The sequence below is a fragment of the Ailuropoda melanoleuca genome, chromosome 3, assembly GCF_002007445.2.
Source record: "Ailuropoda melanoleuca isolate Jingjing chromosome 3, ASM200744v2, whole genome shotgun sequence".
Taxonomy (NCBI): domain Eukaryota; kingdom Metazoa; phylum Chordata; class Mammalia; order Carnivora; family Ursidae; genus Ailuropoda; species Ailuropoda melanoleuca.
In genome coordinates this window covers 18,716,483-18,738,701 of record NC_048220.1, presented here as the reverse complement: position 1 = coordinate 18,738,701, position 22,219 = coordinate 18,716,483, and the positions used below count along the sequence as shown (strand labels likewise).

Genomic DNA, 22,219 nt, shown 5'->3' with positions numbered 1-22,219 from the left:
AATTTACTTTCATTTCATTTTATGTTGTACACTACCTTAGGAAAACATTAATTTTATTCTTGAATGAGTGATAATCAAACATCCCTCTCCTCAATTACACACTCCACTAACTCTAGCTAAGAGGAACTCATCTTGCTTTCTTCTTTTTGTAGTCATTCAAAAACATCCCTTGGGGGGGCACCTGGGTGGCTCACTTGCTTAAGCATCTGACTTTTGGTTTGGGCTCAGGTCATGATCTCAGGGGTCTTGATCTCAGGGTCTTGAGATCCAGCCCCACACCGGGCTCCATGCTGAGCATGGAGTCTGCTTGGGATTCTCTCTCTTCTCCCTCTGTCCCTTTGCTCATGCTCTCTCTGTCTCTCTCTCTCTCTCTGAAATAAATAAATAAAATTTTAAAAAAATCCCTTGAAATGAAAGTTTCAATAGAACTAAAATTTCATCTACATGAGGGCAAGGATTTTGTTGTTTATTTTTAATTTACAATCCCTTGAAAAGGGTTCACATGCCTACTTGACCTTGAACTTTTCCCTAGGCCTTTCACCTTAATGTCCCTAAACTAATACTCAGTATTTCTGTGTACTCGTGTGCTGCACGATGGCAATATTTATTAGAACATGCTCATCAGATTGGGAAACAAGCTAGTTGGACATCTCTCTCCTCGTCCCCAAATATTTCCAGCTCTCCGGCTCCTGTAATGTCCACGTTACCATGTCATGCACAGTCCCCCATCCACAAAGATGTGACTCTGGCAGGAAAAATTGCAGATTGGTTCAACTCAAACCCTCCATTTTATATATAAAAAAACTGAGGTTTTGCGGATCAATCAGACAAGCTATCTTATTAAGGTGAACTAGAAAATAGTCCTCTGAAATACAGAAAATTAATAAGGACACATAGAAGAGAGACAAAGAGAAGGAGGAACAAAGTGAATAAATACAGAACAAAGAAGTGGGAAAAGATGAATAAAATTAGTGAGATACATGCACTATGATTTATCTTCAAAGACTAGACACAAACATCCCTGGTTTTTAATCTCTGCAAAATCAGCATGTAATTAGAATCACAATTCATTATCTGAATTAAAATATAAATGCCAGCCGCTGATGCTGATTGAGCACTTACTGTCTGCCAGACACTGCTACAGGCTTAAGAGCGGTATTAATTTAATTACCAGCACACCCTATGAGGCAGCAATTAATATCGCCCCATCTTAAGATGTGCGCCAATGAGAGAGGTAGCAAAGCAAAATATATTGTGATTCTAGGCATAAAGATTCTTTATTAAAATGCAAGGTTGTGTCTTGTTGACCTTTGTCTGTAATTGGGATAACAGCTTTCTGGCCACTTGCCTAATGACTGGTAAAAAGAAAGATACCAGAAATTCCAGGACCGTGTTTATCATTTGGTCAAACAAGAAGAGAACCTTGTTCATTACCCATCTCCTGTTGTGACATGTTTTGTATTTTAAAAAATTTGCTCAGTAACTGATGATATCAGCTTTAGTGTTATTTCTTTTATATTAATTTGTCAATTGCATTCATGGGTGAGATTCGTTCTACACCCATACACTGTTCAGTGTGCCTGTTATCACACACAGCAGCTCACAGGTCACAAATTGAGTAATTGTATGATACAAGTGGAATTTAAATATATCACTGCATCTTCCAGAGCTAGTCTGGGTCTGAGTATTAATTTCAGCTAGAGGGATTTCTATTTTTTTCTTGCCTTCAAGCGATCCCATGAGATTACAAAAAATAGCTCTGTTATCATCACACAGATAAAAAAAAAAAACAGATCCCCACTTTAATATCCCCTAAATGTATGTGCACAGGCACAGGTATGGGTATCTCTGTCTGTGTCCGGAGCAGAGCTGCAGGGTTCCCAGCCTTAACGGATGGGCTAAATGGGTCCCCAGCGCTGTGCACTACACGCCGATATGGCTGTGCACACTGCCGTCGGAGTTCCCACACACACCTGTATCCTTTTGCATATGCACATTTGTAAATGTTGAAGTTAGAAGGAGAACACAAAACTCATTCCCTCTGTGAATACGTGCGGAGACTGAATTCAGAGAAAGGCGACTTGTCAAAGTTGAAAACTTAAGGAGGGGCAGAGCTTAGACTACAGGCCTGGGTACAGTGATTGCAGTTCACGGTTTTCCCCTCAGCATTGCACTACATTGCCCCCACAATAGAGGCTCATTTCTCTGACACCATAGGGAAAGGTTAGTTTCTCTGTTTTCTTTAACAGAAGCCCGTAAAAAAACACAAGCACACACACATAAATCACAAATCTGTTATATATACATGATATCTATTATGTGTGTATATCCACAATACATACATGTATCTATTCATGTACATAAATATATATTATAATGTATCTAATATTACACATAGTTAAGTTATTATGAATACTTAGTCTTAGAATGCATTGTTATGCAACAGCATAGTTCTGAATGGTTCTCAGAGTTAATTGTGCTAAAAAAACAAGCAGAATAGAAAAATATGAAGACAATTTATAATTTCCCCAAATTCAACCAAAAGTAAACTGGCATTAACATGGTATAATACATTCTCAACTGAGATACAGTGATCACATCAAAGCTGAAATAGAAACCCTCAGTCTTCTGTTCAAAATCTTTGCTCACCTCGCTATGACTACTGTGGTCTCCTTGCTGTCCCTCGAACACGGCAGGCATGTAACCACCTGCGGGCCTTTGTAGTGGCTATTCATTCCACTTTTTTTTTTTTAAAGGTATTTGTTTATTTTAGAGGGAGGAGGAAAGAGAATCTCAAGCGGACTCCCTGCTGAGCGCAGAGCCCGATGCAGGATGCAGGGCTCAATCCCACAACCCTGAGATCATGACCTGAGCCAAAAACAAGGGTTGGACGCTTAACCAACTGAGCCACGCAGGCGCCCCTCTTCACTCTACTTTAAACATCAGATAGCTTCATGCCTCATTCCTTTATTTCCTTCAAGTCTTTCCTTAAAGGTCACTTTCTTAATGTGGGCTTTCTGGCTAGCCTCTCTAAAATTGCACAAATCTCTCCACACACACACACACACACACACACACACACACACACACACACACACACTCTTCTTTTCCTGCTTAATTTTTTCCCTCAGCACTTATGAGTATGTAATGTATTTTATATTATATTTATTTATCTTTGTTTTCTGTCTTCCCCAATAGCATATAAGCTGCACCTGAGCAGGAATTTGTCTGTTGTGTTCACTGTGTTCACAGCGTCAGGCTTATTGAAAACGTCTAATAGACTATATAAAGGTAGATATTTGGGGCGCCTGGGTGGCACAGCGGTTAAGCGTCTGCCTTCGGCTCAGGGCGTGATCCCAGCGTTGTGGGATCGAGCCCCACGTCAGGCTCCTCTGCTATGAACCTGCTTCTTCCTCGCCCACTCCCCCTGCTTGTGTTCCCTCTCTCGCTGGCTGTTTCTATCTCTGTCAAATAAATAAATAAAATCTTTAAAAAAAAATAAATAAAGGTAGACATTTGATGAGCGTCACCACAAATGTGTTCAAATTGATAGAAAGGTAGGAAACTCATTAATACAATAATCTATGAAAAATAAAAACACACCATTTTAAGAAATGCAATTTAAATTTCCTTGAATTTAACAAAAGAAAATTGAACTATAGTTAAATTACGTGTTGCTTTTTTTAAAAATTACGTGTTTCTTTAGCATAGGAGAAATCAGTCCCTGAGGCCTCAAGAATTTAACCTTAACCCCAGTTTAACCAGAGGTCTGGTTTTCACTCTGAGCTTCTGGGAGATAACCTCTATGCCCCTGCAATGTCATGGCCAACAGAAGTATATGTGTTAGTCGAAGGGCTTTTGGCATTCAGATAGTAACAATATGATTTAGATTTACTGTCTCTGAGGCACAGGAATATATGTGATGTAGGGTGGGGACTTTGGGTCTCCCAGCTTGACCTCTTGAGGAATTCGAGATGGAGGTCAGCCGCACAAGCAGCCAAGTAGATTTAAATGATCGAGCTGCAAAGAAGACCGTGGACGTCAAGGCTGGTGAGCTTCCCTCACCAGCAATACTGCATGCACATCGTCACATGTCAGTTCCAGGACAGCAATGCCATCCTGACTCCACACGAAAGGACCCCTAAAAGCCTTGCATTTGGTGCCCACCTGATTCTGCCCTATTGCTTCCCCCTCCCTCTGATTTTAATCTGTATCCTTTAGATGTAATAAACAGTAATCATGAGCATAACAGCTTTTGGTGAATTTTGTGAGTTCTTAGTGAACCCAAAGTGGGTTGTTGGGACTTCTAAACTGGCGAGTGCTGTGACAAGTAAGGGTGGTCTCGTGGGGATTATTGCCTGACTGCACAGCTGGCTAAACTTCCTGGCCCATAAAAAATGCCTACTTCTAAGATAATAAAAAAGTTTACAGAAACGTAAAGGAGGCTTTTTATTAAATCCTTTTATTTACACTGTATTTATGGACTTACTATAAAAGATGAGAAAATTAGCACTCATATTTCCTCCTCTCCTCCCACCCAATTCCCATCTTAGTTAGTGCTATAATTATTTTTACCTTTTCAAGATTGATATTTCCATCCCATCTATAAACATAATTTGGAGCAGTTCAATCTTCTGTATTGAAATGGATTCAATCAAACATTTTAACTGAAGGCGATTCCTTCATTTCTAAAATCTGCTTTCTCTTCAGGTTGCCTGGACATTTCTACTGACTGACTTTTTTAAAGAAGTATGACATTCCTATAAATACATGGGTATTATACTCTCTGGGTTCTTAAAATTTTGAGAACACCTCTTTGTTGCCTTTATACTCAGAGAACAAATCAGTCAGAAGTAAAATTCTTAGGTGAATACCTTCCTTCCTTTTTTTTCCCCCAGCATTGAGTGTTTTGTTCTTGTTTTGAGAGGTGCCTGAGATGATTCCATCTTCACCCTATACTTTGTACAACCTTTGTTTTCTCCTTACAGTTCTTTAATTTATGTTCAGTAATTTCGCCAGCATCTATTTTTCGGATGGTCATTCTGTACTAATTTTTCCCCCCTAGAACACAGTGTGTTCTTTTGCTCAAGATTGAAATCTTTAATTTAAGGAAGTTTTCCTCTATTAGGTTTCAAATCATTTTTTCCTTTTTGATTTGCTTTTTTTTTTTCTGCACGAACACCAATTAACAGATTTCAGATGACTGTCTATGTTTTCAAAATCTTTCTCTTTTATTTATATTCTTATTTGCTTATTCTTTTTATTGTGCTTGTGTGACTCCTTAATCCCATCCACCTTGCTCTCTAACATTTACAGCCTGTAAGTGGTGTCCCTCTGCAATACTTTCATTCTTCCCTTTTCTTTTTTTCCTTTCAACTGAATATGTCTACTTCCCAACTCCTTTTGTTGATTTATATTTCCCTTGCACTTTCCTCTCTTTTGAGCTCTTATTTCTTTTTTAAAGATTCTATTTATTTATCAGAGAGACAGAAGGAGAGAGAGCAAAAGCACAAGCAGAGGGACAGAAGGCAGAGGGAGAAGCAGGCTCCCCGCTGAGCAGGGAGCCCAATGCGGGACTTGATGCCAGGACCCTGGGATCATGACCTGAGCCGAAGGCAGATGTTTAACTGACTGAGCCACCCAGGTGTCCCACTGAGCTCTTATTTTTAAAGAAAATATTACTGCAATTTTTGAACCTATGGGAAATTGTTATTCTAACATTCCCCGGTCATTTTACAGGGCTCAGTATTTTGCTGTGTATGTGTGTTTTTTGTCAGCTACCTTTTATTAAGACTTATTTTCCCTTTTTTTTTTTTTCAAGTTTTATTTCCTCTAGGGATTTCATGTTTGTTCCCCTCCTAATTATACTATCCCTGGGTGTAGAAAAGGAGAAGCCAGTCTGTAACTGTGACTTGGGTTTGTCTCTCAAATGCAGTCGCCAAATTTTTTATAGTGTTTGCTCTGGGGGCTTATAGGGCACATGTATCCCTTTGGCTGCATGCATTTAAATGGTAAGTGCAGCACAATGACATTTGGGACCAGGAACTCTGTGCTGATGCCTCATCTTTCTCCTTCTTTATTAATATCCTATCTCTGTTTTATCTCTGAGACAGTAAGTGGAAGCTTCCATTAGGTTTTAATTTTTTGAGAGACAGACTTACCAACTCTCCCCACATGATTATGAAACAGTTAATGGTCCAAATTTTTTTGATAACCTGCTATGTAACAAAACAGTAATATATGCATGAATGAGAAAAGATAAAGTAGAATACATATGATACCAGGTACAATTTTTTCATTTCCGAACTGAAAAAAAAAAAAACTAAAGTTGAAAATCAGAAGTTTTCCAAATAAGTCGGAGACAATCAGGACTTCTTGCTTTATTGACAGTATTACAGTCTGACAGGGAATTTAAGATATTATAAAATTATAATGAAGTCAAGCCAGAATGCAATTCTTCTTCATTGTGCTGCTGTTGGATAATTACCTGGGAATGACTATGCTTCACTAAAGAGCTTTAATGTGAATACCAAATTTTTAATGGAACCAGTGCAACAAGTTGAGAAAATTAACCGTAAGGAATGAAAAACTCAGTAATATCAGCACTTACTTTCCCAAAATTACTTTTCAGAATGTAGGTGCTTTTTTTCTTTTTTTTAGATTTTATTTATTTATTTGACAGAGAGAGAGACAGCCAGCAAGAGAGGGAACACAAGCAGGGGGAGTGGGAGAGGAAGAAGCAGGCTCCCAGCAGAGGAGCCTGATGCAGGGCTCCATCCCAGAACACCGGGATCATGCCCTGAGCCAAAGGCAGACCATTAAAGACTGTGCCACCCAGGTGCCCCTGTAGGTGCATTTCTGAGATGTCAATAAGACCCTGAAAATCCCAAAGAGTATATCATAAAAATAGTTTGCACCTTCTCAAGTTTCCAAATATCAAGAGAAATTTATACCAGCTTTGAATCTATTTCTTTACTTTTTAAAAGTTACATGTTTCTCTCTTCTGACACTTCTCACTTAAACATTTATTTTGTATTTCTTATTTTATGTTCTTGATTACTTCCTTATTTTTATTTTCTTTGCATTTACTTCAGTTGCTTTTTAATTAATCCCCAGAAATGGGTATTTGGCTCACAAATTTTCAGCCATTCTTAGGTAGGTTCAAAAAAAGTTTTGAAATACAATATTTTGATTTTGATTGAGCTCCAATTTTTTTTAATTTTTTATTTCTCATTTTAGAGAGACAGAGAAAGAGAGAGAGCACGAGAACGATCAGGGGGAGGAACGGAAGGGGAGAGACAGGGACAAGCAGAAGCAGACTTTCCACTAAGCGTGGAGCCTAAGCAGGGGCTCCGTCCCACAACTCAAGATCACGACCAAAGCCGAAATCAAGAATCAACTGGAGGCGCCACTAAGGCACCCCACCTCTAATTATTTTTTAATTTCAATTATGATTTTTTGTCGACTCACGGAAATTTACAGATGTTTTATAACCCAATATATAGGAGGTGACCTACCTGTCATTTAAAAAAAATTATATCTGAGTTAATTAAACTGCTGTCAGAGAACATAATCTATACTCAAGCCTCTGAAGTTTGCTGGAATTTGCTAAGTGGCCCTGTAATCTTTGTGAATGTTTCAGAAGTGCTTGAACAGAATGGCTATTCTGCAGTTTTTAGATGTAGTACCCTATATGTGTCCATTAGTTCAAGTAATTTGTTTATTGCATATTCTATAATGTTGAAGGTTTTCTTTTGTTTGTTCTATTAAATACAGAAAGAGCTATAATGTAATATCCTACTATGATTCTGGAGTTGTTTATTTACACGCATTGTGGTATCTAAATTTAGAGAGTACTTTCTTCACTTTCACTTTTATTCTTTAAAAAATATTGTTGAGTCTAAGCTGTATTTTGACAGTTATTTTTTCCAGAGCTGTTCAAGACATTGTTCAATTTTTTGCCTTCCATGGTTGCTATTGAGAAAATCAGCTGGAAGTCTTTCATTCCTAGATAAGTGGTTTTTTGGGCAGCTTTTAAGATTTTAGTGGTATCTTGGTTTATCAGAAACCTATACATAATTTTTGAGTGATAGAAAAGTGAAGTGTAAGCAGAAACACTAGATTGAAAAGACTCAGGAAAAATGGGAAGAGTTAAATGAACATGTATCAGATACTTTGCTTGCTGTTTATACATTATATCATTAAATTTGAAAACAGAACAAAACACTTAGGTATCATTATCCCCACATTATAGAAGAAAACATGGGAGATAGTTGAGATTTTTATAACCTACAGTTCATCTAGAGGCCATGACTTTATAGAAGTCCTCGACTTAAAAAAAGAAAAAAGAAAGGTGATCATATTTACCATAATTTGCAAGCAGAAAGTCTAGAAGAGAGGTAAACTTACCTCAATATGGTAAAGAAAATACTGTACTTACCTTGTAAAAGAAATTTGTTCTCCCAACGGATCCTATTTTCCCAGTGTGATTCATGAAACAAATGTTTCCTTCAGTAGCTCCATAAAGCTCACACATCTTAATATTTCCAAATCTGTCTAAAAATTCCCTCCAGACATCACTCCGTACACCATTTCCAACTGCCAAACGCACTCGATGATCCTTTTCTCCTTCTCTCTGTTGGAAGAAAAGATTTTACTTGTAACTTATTAATTCCAGTACTCCATTCTTTCTTTCATTACTATAACTTTAATGGCAAATATCCAGAAGTAAGTTGCACATATGCAATAATGGAAGTGAAGTAAAAGAAAAAAAATCATGATAAACTCTGTTGCAGAACCATGTCCAATAGTTAATGAAACTAACACTGGCCTAGAGTAATATAGCTTTTATTACCCCATATCTGGTCAAAGATCTTCCTACATTCCAGATTACAAAAGCCTTATTTTTGGTAGAGATCAGGTAAGGAAGAAAGCATATTTCAGGAAAAAAAGCACTATGTAAACAAATATATACGTAATATATACTTGAGTTTGTACTCTCACTTCTGCTACTTATTATCTATATAATTTTGAACAAAAGGTTGAACATTATTCTGATTCTCAGTTTATTCACCAGTAAAAGTGAGAATACCTTTCACCTATATACTGCATATAGAGGTAAACCCAGGGCCTGGCATATGGTAAACAGTACACTGAGGTCATCTAATCCCTGCAGTATTTGACTTGCAAATATTATGACAACTGCTTGTGAAGACTATTTTTGAACATGCAATGTTCGCACATTTTTTCTTCTGATTCATACTTTAGAATTGAAAGAAAAAATAAAACTATATTTTACTCCACATCCAATAGGCACTACGTTAAGTAACATGAATTATACACTGATCAAAAATGAGAACCTCACACTTGTTAGAATGGGTATTTTCAAAAAAGATAAGAAATAACGAGTGTTGGCAAGGATGTGGAGGAAAGGGAACCCTTGTGCAAAGGGTGGGAACGTGAATTGGGACAGCCACTATGGAAATCAGAATAGAGGTTCCTCCAAAAATTAAAAATAAAACTCCCATATGATCCAGCAATTCCACTTCTGGGCACTGATGTGAAGGATAGGTGGAAAAGATATATGTACCCCATGTTCACTGCAGCGTGATTTATAGTAGCCAGGACACAGAAACAACCTAAGTGCCCACTAACAGATGAATGGATAAGGAAATTGTAGTACACACACACACACACACACACACACACACACACACACGGGGATATTATTCAGCCAAGAAAAGGGAAATATTGCCATCTGCCACAGCACAGATGGACCTTGAAGGCATTATGCTTAGTGAAATAAATCAGATAGAGAAAGACAAAGACCACGTGATCTGATTTACATGTGAAATCTAAAAACAAAAGCAAAAACAAACCCCCCAAAATCCCCAATCCAAAGAACACAGATCTAGAGAACAGAGGCAGGGAGTAGGGGGAGGGTGAAATGGATGAAGGGGATCAAAAGGTACAAACTTCCAGATATAAAATAAAATGAGTAAGTCCTAGGAATGCTAGATACAGCATGGTGAGTACAGTTAAAAATACTGGGCTGAATATCTGAAAGTTGCTGAGAGTGAATCTTAGAAGTTTTGCTACAAGAAAGAAATTTGTAAGTATGTGTGATGTTGGACGTTAACTAGACTTATTTTGGTGATCATTTTGCAATATATAAAAATATCAACTCATTATGTTGTACACCTAGGACTTATATAATGTTAAATGTCAGTTAGGCCTTATCAAAAAAATTACAGTAAGAATATTCTATCATTAGAGTAAGAATATACTGTCAGTACAGTTCTGATAGATCCATGATTCCCTCTGAGCTATTCCCATCCTCACCAAAGGTAATTATAAGATTAACAAGAAATAATAATATATCAACAACAATAAAAGAGAAATCAATGTCCCTGACACTTACAATGAAAAATGATCAACTGAGCACATTCTTTATCTCAATTCCTTCTCAGTCTTAAAGGAAAGATTTTTACCATTAACGCTCAAGAACAAAGGGAATGTGAGTGCAAGGTCATTTTGGAAACTGGAAAGTAAATAGGTGACAGCCATGTGACTAAGCAGAGTGGGAAAGGCTGGCATCAAAGCCTGAGGTGGGGACACAATAGAGGCTCTGAGGTGTTATGGAAGCACCAAAAAGAATGAGAAAAGCAGAAGGCTTGGCTGAAAATGTTTAAGAAGCCCCTGCACCTTTAGATACTCCAACAGAGACAATACATCTGGGCATCTGCCCTTGCTACACATTAGCCAAATACTGGAGACTAACTCTCTGGAGAAGTCATCCAGACAGACACCAGTGTGGGGTTGAGGAATCTACTGAAAACAGTAGCGTTACATAAAAGTATGGATACTAAATGGTGAGATCATTAAACTCTTCTGCTCTGATCTTAGAGAAAACTAATCTATAGTGAGAGAAATCAGAATACTGTTCACATTTGGTGGGGCAATGACTGATTGTTGAAGCTATCCAGGGGGGTGGTCTTCAAGAAAAAAGAAATAAAATTACTCAAAAATAGTCCAAGTCCTGGGATGCCTGGGTGACTCAGTTGGTTAAGCCTCTGACTTTGGCTCAGGTCAAAATCCCAGGGTCCTGGGATCGAGTCCCTGATCCAGCTACTTGCTTGGGGGGGCCTGCTTCTCCCTCTCCCGCTGCCTGCCCCTCCCCCTGCTCATGCTTGCTCGCTCTCTGACAAGTGGATAAATAAAATCTTTAAAAATGTAAAAATAATAAAAATACTCCAAGTGCTGTTAAATCATAAAGAGAATTTCCAGCTGCGATGGAGAGTTTGAGAGTACTCTGATACTAATTCATTTGGATCCTAATTCATTAGGTATTTAGAGAGCTAAATTTTTAAAAAGGCAATTATTAGAAATGAAAAGTTGAAAAAATCAAATTGTAATCATATTTTAATTACATGATGTGCCTCCACTGTGGGTAAAATGTACATATTATAATTTCTTTAGAATAACTGAAAAAACTGATTATCAACATATTTTTAGATGATCATAATTATATTGGTGCCAAAGAGGGAGAAGAAATATATGTATGTGAGTATATGAGTAGGAAGCCAGGTAGATGACAATTAAAACTGAAAAATCAAGAAATAGTAACATACATATTTTATTGAGAAATACATGACTATATAACAACCAAAAATATCTTAAAATAATGAAGGGTGTTTACCTCTAGGGATCACGCTTTGATAGCAGGGGGTTACTGTTTATATTGAGAGTATTACTTGATTTTTTTAAACTATAGAAGTCTTTATTTGATAAAATAAAAATTAAAATAAAATAATAAAATAGGCAAGCAAGAATGTGGATATATCGAAAATACGACTCCAGGGGCACCTGGGTGGCTCAGTCGTTAAGCGTCTGCCTTCGGCTCAGGTCATGATCCCAGTGTTCTGGGATCGAGCCCTGCACTGGGCTCCCTGCTCAGCGAGAAGCCTGCTTCTCCCTCTCCCACTCCCCCTGCTTGTGTTCCCTCTCTTGCCACCTTGCTCTCTGTCAAATAAATAAATAAATAAAATCTTAAAAAAAAAAAAAAAAGAAAAGACTCCAACTTGCTGATTTCCTTAGCCCCACATCAATAGGGTTGAGGTAAACATTCTGCAGACAGAGACAAAAACTCAGACACAGCTCCTTCCAAGACAGAGGAGCAGTTCTGTACTGGTTTCCACCTCCCATGGGCATGTTGGATATTGCCTACCTGCCATGGAACTCGTTCTTGGATTTTTCTGTACAAAACAGTAGTGTTGCAAATCTTAGGATTTATTCTGCTTGAACAGAGAACAATCTTTTATACAGTATAACTCTTGGATGCTTTCCAGGTCAGAGATGAGTCTCAGCAAGTATCATTATTTTAAAAATGTGTTGGCACACTCCAGAAAACAGTAGGAAGGCTGTTTATAAACCAAATTCCATAGACTTTAACCTGTCTGTGCCACAGCTATACAAGCTCACTAAGTAAGGATAAATATTCATCCAAAAATGATTCAGTTGATAGAGAAAAGCAAATTATCAATACTAGGGTAAGGCTTTTGCCTAAAAATATCAAAGCCACTTATTTAACTCTCAAGATATCTTTATTCTATGGTCTTCTCCTTTACTTTGCTTTTTAAATTTAGTTATTTGTTCTAGAGAGAGAGAGAGGGAGCGCACATGGGGGGAGGGGGAGAATCCTCAAGCAGAGTCCCTGCTGAGCACGGATTCCACTATGGGGATCCATCTCAGAACCCTGAGATCATGAATTGAGCCTAAATCCAGAGTCAGACGCTTAACTGACGGAGCCACCCAGGCACCACTAGTCTTCCCTTTTAATACAAACCCAGAAGATTATGCTTTGAGGAGTATGAGAAAAGATGAACTGATTCATTACTTACTGTTATGGGGGAAAAAGAGAAGGCATATTTCTTCTGATTTTGAAATGCACGCACATCATAGAAAATTTGGAAAGCATAGGAAAGTTTAAAAAGGAATTAAAAAATCTGTAATCCTACTACAACAACATTATTTTTATATATTCATGTACATCCATGAAAAGTTACAATCACACTGTACTAGAGTTATATATTCTCCTTTATTAATAAGATAATATATTCTGAACATGATCCTAAGGTTTTAGCTCTGATGCTTCAAAAACAGGATTTTTCATGTCTATATGACTATCATATCATTATATTACAATTTATCTACTATCACCTATTTTTGGATAGCCACCTTGTTTTTAAATATTCACCCATATAAATAAAACTGAGAAACTCTCTTGTCTATAAATATTTGTAGCTCATTTGGATAGAGTCCTAAACGAAACTAACAGTTACCAATTTTTTTGACTTTGTTATCAAAATTGTTGTATAAAAAGCCTTCGTACATCATGCCTCCTCAATGTACTAGAACTAAGAATTCATTTAATTTAAAGTGTTAACTTGATAAGAAAATGTGGAATAATCTTTTATTGGATTTAATTTATTTTCTTTGATTTTAGGCAAGTTGAATTCTTGTCACATAATAATATACTAATAAGATTAACACTTAGTTTTAATAGTTAACAGAATTTGTTTCCTTTTAACTTAACTTTTATTTTTAATATTTGTATTCAGCATTTATTTTTATAATTAAATATATTATTCTTCTTTTGTTAATATTCCTACTTAATTTGTGATTAAAAATCTCCTTTTCCATCCAACATCAAAAAAAAAGTCAATAGACTTCTTCCTTACATTTAACAATTATATTCATCTAGAATAAGCTTTGTGAGAAAAGTGTAACTTTTAAAAATTCATGTAATGATTTGTCTCATTTAAGGCCAATTCAGATTTCATGAAAATTTGGTTTCCAATTTATTCACTTGTACTTATCCAAAGACTTGGAAATAGAAGGTCGTCAGTTAATAAAAGTCTAAAATTTTACAAACATCTTTAAGCTGATTCAGTAAGTACATGCACACAAAACACTTTTAAACCATTCTCTAAAATCGTCCTTTAAAAGATAACTCAGAATCAAAACCTAAGCACTCCTGAAAGAATGAAATATCAATGACATAATGGATGTGAGTGATGTAAATTATAGTTGTTTTACAGTTTCCTGAGATAATTATCTAAAGTTGTCAATGGCATCATTCAGATTTGTGTTTCCTTGATTCAAATCATGAGCCAGGAAGTATATATAAATGAAAATAATATGATTCCTTTGTTTATAACAACAATGTAAAAATTCTATAAAACCTGTAGCAAGCACAAAAGATAGTTATTTTTGGCATACACACACCCATATGTATATACATATGTGGAAAAAGGGAAAGAGAGAGAGAAATAAACAAAAGTTTTAAAAAACAGTTTGCACAGAAATGGAAATTTTACCTAAAACGTATATACAAGAAGATGTTACCATAAGGTCTAAATTGAGGGTTAGCAAACTATAGCTTATAGGGGACAAATTCAGCCTACCTCCTGTTTTTGAATAAAGTTTTATTAGAACACCATCACACCAATTTATGTGGACTGTCTACTGCTGTTTTTGTAATTATAGAGGCAGTATTAAATACCTGTGACAGAGAAAGCATGATCCACAAAGCCTGATATAATTTACTAATCTGTGCTTTTTTTTTGCTGGCCTTTGTCCTAACTTGTAAAGAAAGTCAAAAAAGCAACAAAAACTTCTTAATATTAAGACAAGTCAAACACCACCTGGTTAACTGGATGATACGCTGGTCCTACAAATATTCGTTCATTAGAATTCTTCCAGAGTTCCATGGACGCTCATTTTATGTTTCTGTCTCAAGATGGGCTTTATGTCACTGCAAATGACTGGGAACTGGTTTTATTTGTAAAGTGGGTGAGCAGCATCTCATGCACGTTGAGCATATTGGTAGGTGGGCAAAATATTGGTAAGATGAATCTTTTAAAAGACTTTCCAGCTGGTGATGTCATGAAGCTGCAGGAGAGGACAGGAAGCCAGGGGAGGGCATCAACCAGCGCCTGCTGTATAACTACATTACCCTGGTACCAACTGGTGTGACGGACTGGGAGGCTGGCAGGGGTAAGGAAGTAGAAAAGGAGGGTCAGCAGAATGGCAAACTTGAGAAAGAAATCATACTCAGGATTGGTCAAGGGAGCTTCAAAAAGTGACCCTGGAATATATGGAAATTGGGAGGTGGACCTGAGGGTTGCTAATTATATTTGGTTTGATATGTGTCCATTTTGAAACTGTTCAGAAACTAGCGGTACATCATCTAAAATATAACTAAATTTTCATAACCCCCACCTACAGTTTAAAAAAATCCCCTTCGGGGTGCCTGAAGTGTCGCCTGAACGTCCGACTCTTGATCTAGGCTCTGGTCTTGATCTCACAGTCGTGAGTTTGAGCCTCTTGTTGGGCACCATGCTGGGTGTGAAACCTACTTAAAAATAAAATAAAAAAAAAAGAAAGAAAGAAAAAAGAAAAAAAATCCCCTTAGCCGTCCATAAGTTCCTCCAAACCTTCTTAGAACAAATTCCTATTACTTCTAATTCTCCCTGAGGCATGAACATACTGCCTAAATATCACTAGATACCTAAGCTGTACTGGGAATGGAAAGAGGAGAACATGCATGAATGCGCAGGTACAATTAGATGAGTGAAAGAATATATAACACCTACATAAATAAATTCAGAAGAGAAAGAAGACACAGATTGACAAAGAACAAGAGATGAGAGAGATACAGAGATGAGGAGAGAGAGACTACGTGAGACACCAGCAGAGACACACGGAAAGCAGGAAAGACAGTGAAAGTGAAAGAAAGTGAGAGAGACCCACAGAGCAAGGTGGGGGGGAAGTATAAACAAAACAGAGAGAGGGACAAAGAGTGAAATAGAGATCCATAATAACAAAGTCAGAGACTGACATATTCAGAGGCAGAGAGAGACACACACTGTGAGCGAAACACTGAGAAATTCCAAGTGATGCAAGGAGACACTTAGACCCACTTATATACGGATGCGATGTGAGACACATTCACAGAGACATAGAGAAACCCACGCAGGAGTGAGATACAGAGACAAAGGCGCATGCACAAGGAGGGATGCTTCCTCTTGCTCGCTCTCGCTTGCTTTCGCTCTCACTCTTTCTTTCCCCCTCACACACACGCTCTCTCTCTCTCTCACTCTTCCCCCCCCACACACACACAGGAGAGAGAGAGAAAGTAAAAAAAAAAAAAAAAAGATAACTAGACAGAGGGATATACTTGAAGAAAGAAAGGCACACACACAGAGACACACAAATACGGACACACAGTAGTACACGGAGACGCAGGGCTTGAGACACACAGAAAGAGACACAGGCAGACAGAGAAGCAAACAAGCAAAAACAAGTGAGGGAGAAACAGACGAAAGAGGGCAAATACCGAAATGCACAGTGTGTGGGACAGGAACAAAAGACATGTTCCCAGCTAAATCAGCAGTAGCAAAAGGAGTGTATATGTTTGAGCCCTTGTGTTCACATTACTGTACTTTCTCATTTCAATCACCATGACAACCTTATAAAAGAAGCAGCATTATCCCCATTTCGCACATTGGGATAGTGAAGTTCAGGTCCAAGGTCACAGACTCGAAATAAACAAGAGACAGAATTTGAACTCATTAAAGTGAAAGCACTACGTGGGCAGGGGCTGTGGCCTATTCGCTCCCCTGTGTACTGCATCACGTGCGGCAGCGCCTGGTGCGTAAGAGACGTTCACAACCTATTTGTGGAAGGAAGAAAGAAAGAGAGGGAGGGCAAATCAAAGAAAGAAAGGGAGACAGAGAGGAAGAGAAGGAAGGAAGGAAAGAAGGGGAGGAGAGAAAAAGCCAGCTCAAAACCCTGCAAAGCCCATGTTCTATTTTTCCAAGTATTTCCTCATGATTTTAGGAATAGGAGGAAATCAAAACATGAGTTTCTAATTCAATACTTGGTGCTTAAATATTTATAGACTTGCACACACACACACATAGAGTAAGCCATTTTACAATACACAGAAAGTACTCATTTTTCTCTCCAGCCATTTAAAATCCCGTTTGAAATTTAAAAGAGAATCTGCTGGATGAGTCAGACCTCTTAATACAGAGATCTCAAGGTCTTGGGTTTCAGTAGAGCCGTTTCCCTTTGCCTTTCAGTACCATGTACCCATACCAACTTGGACATACCATGTCCATACCAGTACAGGAGTCACGTCCCATGGACCGAGGCTCTTGTTTTGTCAAAGCGTTCTCAAAGGAGGGGCTGTTTTCCAGCAGTGTCTGTTGAGCTGCGAGACGCCAGGCAGGGCTGGAACTACAGTTGCCTCCTACCGAGTCATATATTTACTTATTCATTTGCTGAAATGCAGGCCTCTAACAATTCCCTTCTAGAAACAGTCTTTTTCTTCCAGAATATGGGCTTAACCTTACCCAGAAAATCTAAAACACACCCAAGCTAAATGCTTCTTTATATGACTATGAAAAGGGAAAGTCTGAAGGTTCTGCTTACATACAGGTAATTTTATATCAACCTTGATTTCTCAGAAACAAAGCATGTTTGTTGATAGATGGAGACACAGAAAAGAAATATAAATTAACAGTAAAAACAAAGGGGCAAATCATTTCTGCCTTCAGCCTCGGGTAACTAGCAGCTTAATGAACAAAACAAAAGGATGGTCTAATTGCCGAAGGATCATCTGAAGTTTATAACAACACATGTGGGGGCTTATGATTCTTCCATCTTGATTCTATTTAACCTAAGGCCTCTTTTTTCTAAAACCCACTGATAATTACGCATGCACATGCGTCACACCAACACACTCCACGGAATAAGAATAGCCATATTCCAGCAGTTTGCTCCCCTCACAGACACTCCAATATTATACATTGAAAAAAATGAAGACAGCAACCCAACTGGGTATTACAGAATGGGTACAAAGTAACACTAAATGCAAACAGACTGTCAGGGAGTCCTGGGGCCAAAAAAAACAAACAAAAAAACCAAAAAACAAACAAAAAAAACCTTTCTTCTACTGAAGCAGGAAAGGAATGGTCAGGGGACAGGGTGGAGACCTCTTCTGAAAATGGACCAGCGAGTATTTAAAGGAAGAGACCTGCACTGCTAACTTGGTGTGAGCCCCAGCGGCCCCTGAAAGTTTTTGCCACACGACCTCTCCAGCCTGAGTTTGGGCAGGCCATGGTTTCAGAGATGCCAGCCCTCAGTTCAACAAACCATTTTAAGGCATAAATAATAGTTTGAGAAGAGCTCTGTGATCTCAAGCATTACAGCAGAAAGCAACCTCACTGTCGGCTTATTTCAAACTCACCTTCTAAATATAATAGTAAGAGGGACTGCCATGTACAGACCACTTCTTCCGAACGGGTGTTTTCTATCCTGGCAGCACGCTGGGGAACTCAGGGTGGAAGGAAGGCCATGTTGCAGACCAGGGAAAATTCCAAATTGCCTTGTTTGAGAAAGGTTGGCTCCAAGAGTCTATGCAAGACTTGCCTTAAACCTGAATGACAGTGCTAACTCAGCTAAAAAAAAAAAAAAGGGGGAGGGGGCTGTGTAGACACAAAGGGAGGTTGATCTGGAAACCCAGGAAAAGGGTCACCTGAGCCACAACTAACATGACTTATTAATGAAACGTTCTGAAAAGTGCAGGGGCCCATGACCAATTTCTGCTGTGAGCTGGACGCAGCAACGGTCTGACTCCCTCCTGCAAGGATGCAAAATTTGATTTATCCAGAATCACTCCACGAGCACTGTCCTCCCCAGGACTGGGACTTGCTGCTTATAACTGAGCTTACTATGCAGGTCTGGGACCAGTGAAAGACTGTGCTGATCCAGGGCACACAGGTATCCCAGCAATGAGGCTCATTATATTTGTTACTTTTAAAAAAAAATAACAAATTTTTATCGAGCACCTGTTATGGGTCAGGTACCACTGTGAGTACTGAGTGTATAACTATAGATGAAGATAAACGCCCTGCTTTCCTGGAAGCAGGAAGTAACAGTGGAAGGGGGAGATTAAGAGAGAATAAGGAACAATTATATATAAATTCTGCAATAGGGTAATAGGTTCTGTGAAGAAAAATAAAGCAGTGAAAGAAGACTATGAGATAAACATTGTAATAGAGTCTGACTTCATTCTTGATGTCTGACTGTTGATAGCTTTCAGCTCCAACACACCCTTTCTTCCGCTGCCCCACGTCTGGCCAAGGTGATGAGAACATCCAGTGCTCCTTCCATCCGCAGCAACAGGAAGTTCAAAGTACACAAGCAGCCCCGCGTGCTCAAGACCATTTGCCCCGGTGCCTCTTTCTTGTCACAATAAAAGCTGAACCCTTCTCTTTCCCTGGCTTTCTGAAGCCATTTTTGGATATGCTTGGGAGCCTATCCTGCTCTCCCCAGAAAGCCCCATTATATGAGTAATAAACCTGTTCACATTCTCTTGGTGAATGTATGGTATTTTAAGTCTTAATATCTGTACCAAATTTCGGTATGGGGCCATCTGAGTTGCTAAGGTGACCACACCACACATCAGTAGGACTTGTGGTCAGAGAAGCCCTCTCTAGCGAGGTGGGATGTGGATGGGCTAGGGACAGAGCCATGCAAATATCTGAGGGAACATTCAAGGGGAGAGAACGGAGAGCCTGGGTATACTGAAGGAAAAGCAAGGAGGCCAGCAAAGCTGTGGTGGCATAACCAAGGAGAGAGCACAGGTGTGGCAGGGAGGTGGGGGAGGAGCGGAGATGCCAGCAGGGGAAGCAGACCGCACAGCTGTGTGGTCCATCCCAAAGGAACTTGGATTTTCTTCCAAGTTAACCGTCAGAGGGATTCTAATAGTGAAGTAACACAACTTGACTTCCATTTTAACGGAATCATTCCAACTGCTATGCAAGAATAGAATAGAAGGGGACAAAAGTGGAGTGAAGAAGAGGCTGGAGGTAAACTCTCAGGAAGAGCTCGAGCTGGCTCAGATGAGAGCAGCAGGAAGGCGGTAAACTGAGGTTTGGTTCCGGATGCATCTGAAGGTCGAATCTGCAGGGGTTGCTCATGGATTAGACAGGGCGTGAGGGAAAGAGAAGTTCCAAGGGTGATTCCAAGGATCTGTGTGGCTGAGCACCTGAATGGGGCAAGAAGCGAATGTTAATGGAAGAGGTGGTGAAAAAGGTGAGCTTTGGCCATTTTTGAGATCAGATGTCAATCAGATTTCTAAGTGGAGATGTTAAGTAGAAGGCATATACCTAAAAACTGAAATCAAGGAAGAAGACACAGCTGGAGATACACACTTGAGAGTTAAGTTGTGGATGGTATTTGTAGCCAGAAAAGTATCCAGGAATGAGAGTAGAGAGAAGAAAGGTTTGATTGTGAGCGGTGGGCACTGCAACATTTACAGGTCAGGAAGATTAAGGAAGACCCAGCAATGGTGATGTTTTAAAGCTACCAACTGGCACTCTTGGGCTTGGCACTATCTGAGTCTACTCTAAAGACCTATACTGATAAAGGGAGATCTGAACCTGTCAGGCTGGAGACTAGATCTTCAACGTTGGCATATTTGCTGTGATAACAAAACCATCTTGCAAGGTCTCTTCCAGAGCCCCCCTCGCCATCATGGTCAATCTGTTTCCATGTGAATTTCTGTACTTAACAACTTAACCCTTACATCAACCCCGGACATAACTGTTACTACACTCATTCTATAGATGAAAAAACTGAGCTGGGGGCTGCTCAGAAAAGATAAATTGCCCAACATCACAGAGCTCTCGAGACATGGAAGTTAGGCTTGAATTTCAAACTCCCTGACTCCAAGGGGCAAAGAAATGAAATGACTTGCCTGATGTGACACATTGAATTAATGGAAAGGCTGGAAATAGATCCCCGATATGTTTAATATAAAGTTATTGTTATTTTTTTCCACTGGGAATAAAATGATCACTTGGAAAATTCTGGTCATTTATCATTTGCTGAAGATCCTTGTGCTTGCACACTGAAGGGCAAAGACTGGCCATTTCTTACCTTGATTTTATATGTCCATAGCAAGGACACCAGGAACACTATTAAAGGAATAGGCAATGTGAAAATTGGCAAATAAATAATAAAACCATCTTGGAGGTAAATTTAAAATGTTAAATCAATTTGGACGGTAGGAAATACCTCACCCACACACCACATTGACAGTGAAAACAGTATATAACCCAAGAGGAAACAGGCATCATATCTTCAGGATTTTTAATTTTATATTTCTGTTTCTAGTGTTTTTATTTGTGAAAAGTATCATGTTAGAAAGTTATTACTATTTTAATATTTTAAAGTTTTACTTTGAAATTACCATGTTGTATTTAAACTGGCTTTTATGATTATTATTGTATTTATTAAATTATTTTTTAGAGAGAGAGACAGAGTGCCTGCGCACAAGGGGGGTGGTGAGGTGGGAAAGAGGGACAGGAGAGAGAGAATCCTAAGCAGGCTCCAAGCTCAGTGCAGAGCCGGAGGCAGGGCTCCATCTCATGTCCCTGAGGTCATGACCTGAGCCCAAATCAAGAGTCAGATGCTTTACCAACAGAGACATCCAGGAGCCCCTAAACTGGCTTTTATAATTGAAGTATGATCTTTATTAGTCAAAGACCAATTATTTTCAACCCTCACAAAAATTACTCTAATTTTACAATGACATTTGCAGAAAACATTACCACATTCTGTTTAAAAATAAATTCCTTCCACTTATATTGGGCTTCCCAGTTTAGATTTTTTCATGTATGTCTCATAATTGGATTATGAGAAGCAAGGCAAATGAGGATAAGTGGGTGTTGCCACCTATTTTATATAACGATGGGAACTATGGTTCAAAGAGAAGTGACCAGCAGAAAGTCATACAGTAAGAGTCTGAAATTGAACATCTGTCTTTTGATTCCATAGTCAATGCACTACTTGATGACTCTCTGCATAAAATTGGAAATTTTTTTTATTTATTTGAGAAAGAGAGGGAGAGAGAGAACAGTACATACATGCATGAGTGGGAGGAGGGGGCAGAAGGAGAGGGAGAGAATTTCAAGCAGACTCCCCAATGCTCCTGGAGCCCAAGGCAGGGCTTGATCCCAGGACCCTGAGATCATGACCTGAGCCAAAATCAAGAGTCTGATGCTTAACTGACTGGGTCACCCAGGTGCCCTATTTGTTGGGAAATTTAACAAATAAGAGATATTTGTATTCTTAATGGAAATCA

General features: G+C 38.7%; 1 protein-coding gene across 1 annotated transcript in view; it reads right to left on the bottom strand.

The window, feature by feature from the left end:
* The window catches only part of SLC27A6 (solute carrier family 27 member 6), a 67,206-nt gene that overhangs the window by 10,423 nt on the left and 34,564 nt on the right, over positions 1 to 22,219 (bottom strand). The window contains exon 5 of the mRNA XM_002917661.4: positions 8,441 to 8,635. Coding sequence (XP_002917707.1) covers positions 8,441 to 8,635 — 195 coding nt within the window. The remainder of the gene's footprint in view (positions 1 to 8,440; positions 8,636 to 22,219) is intronic.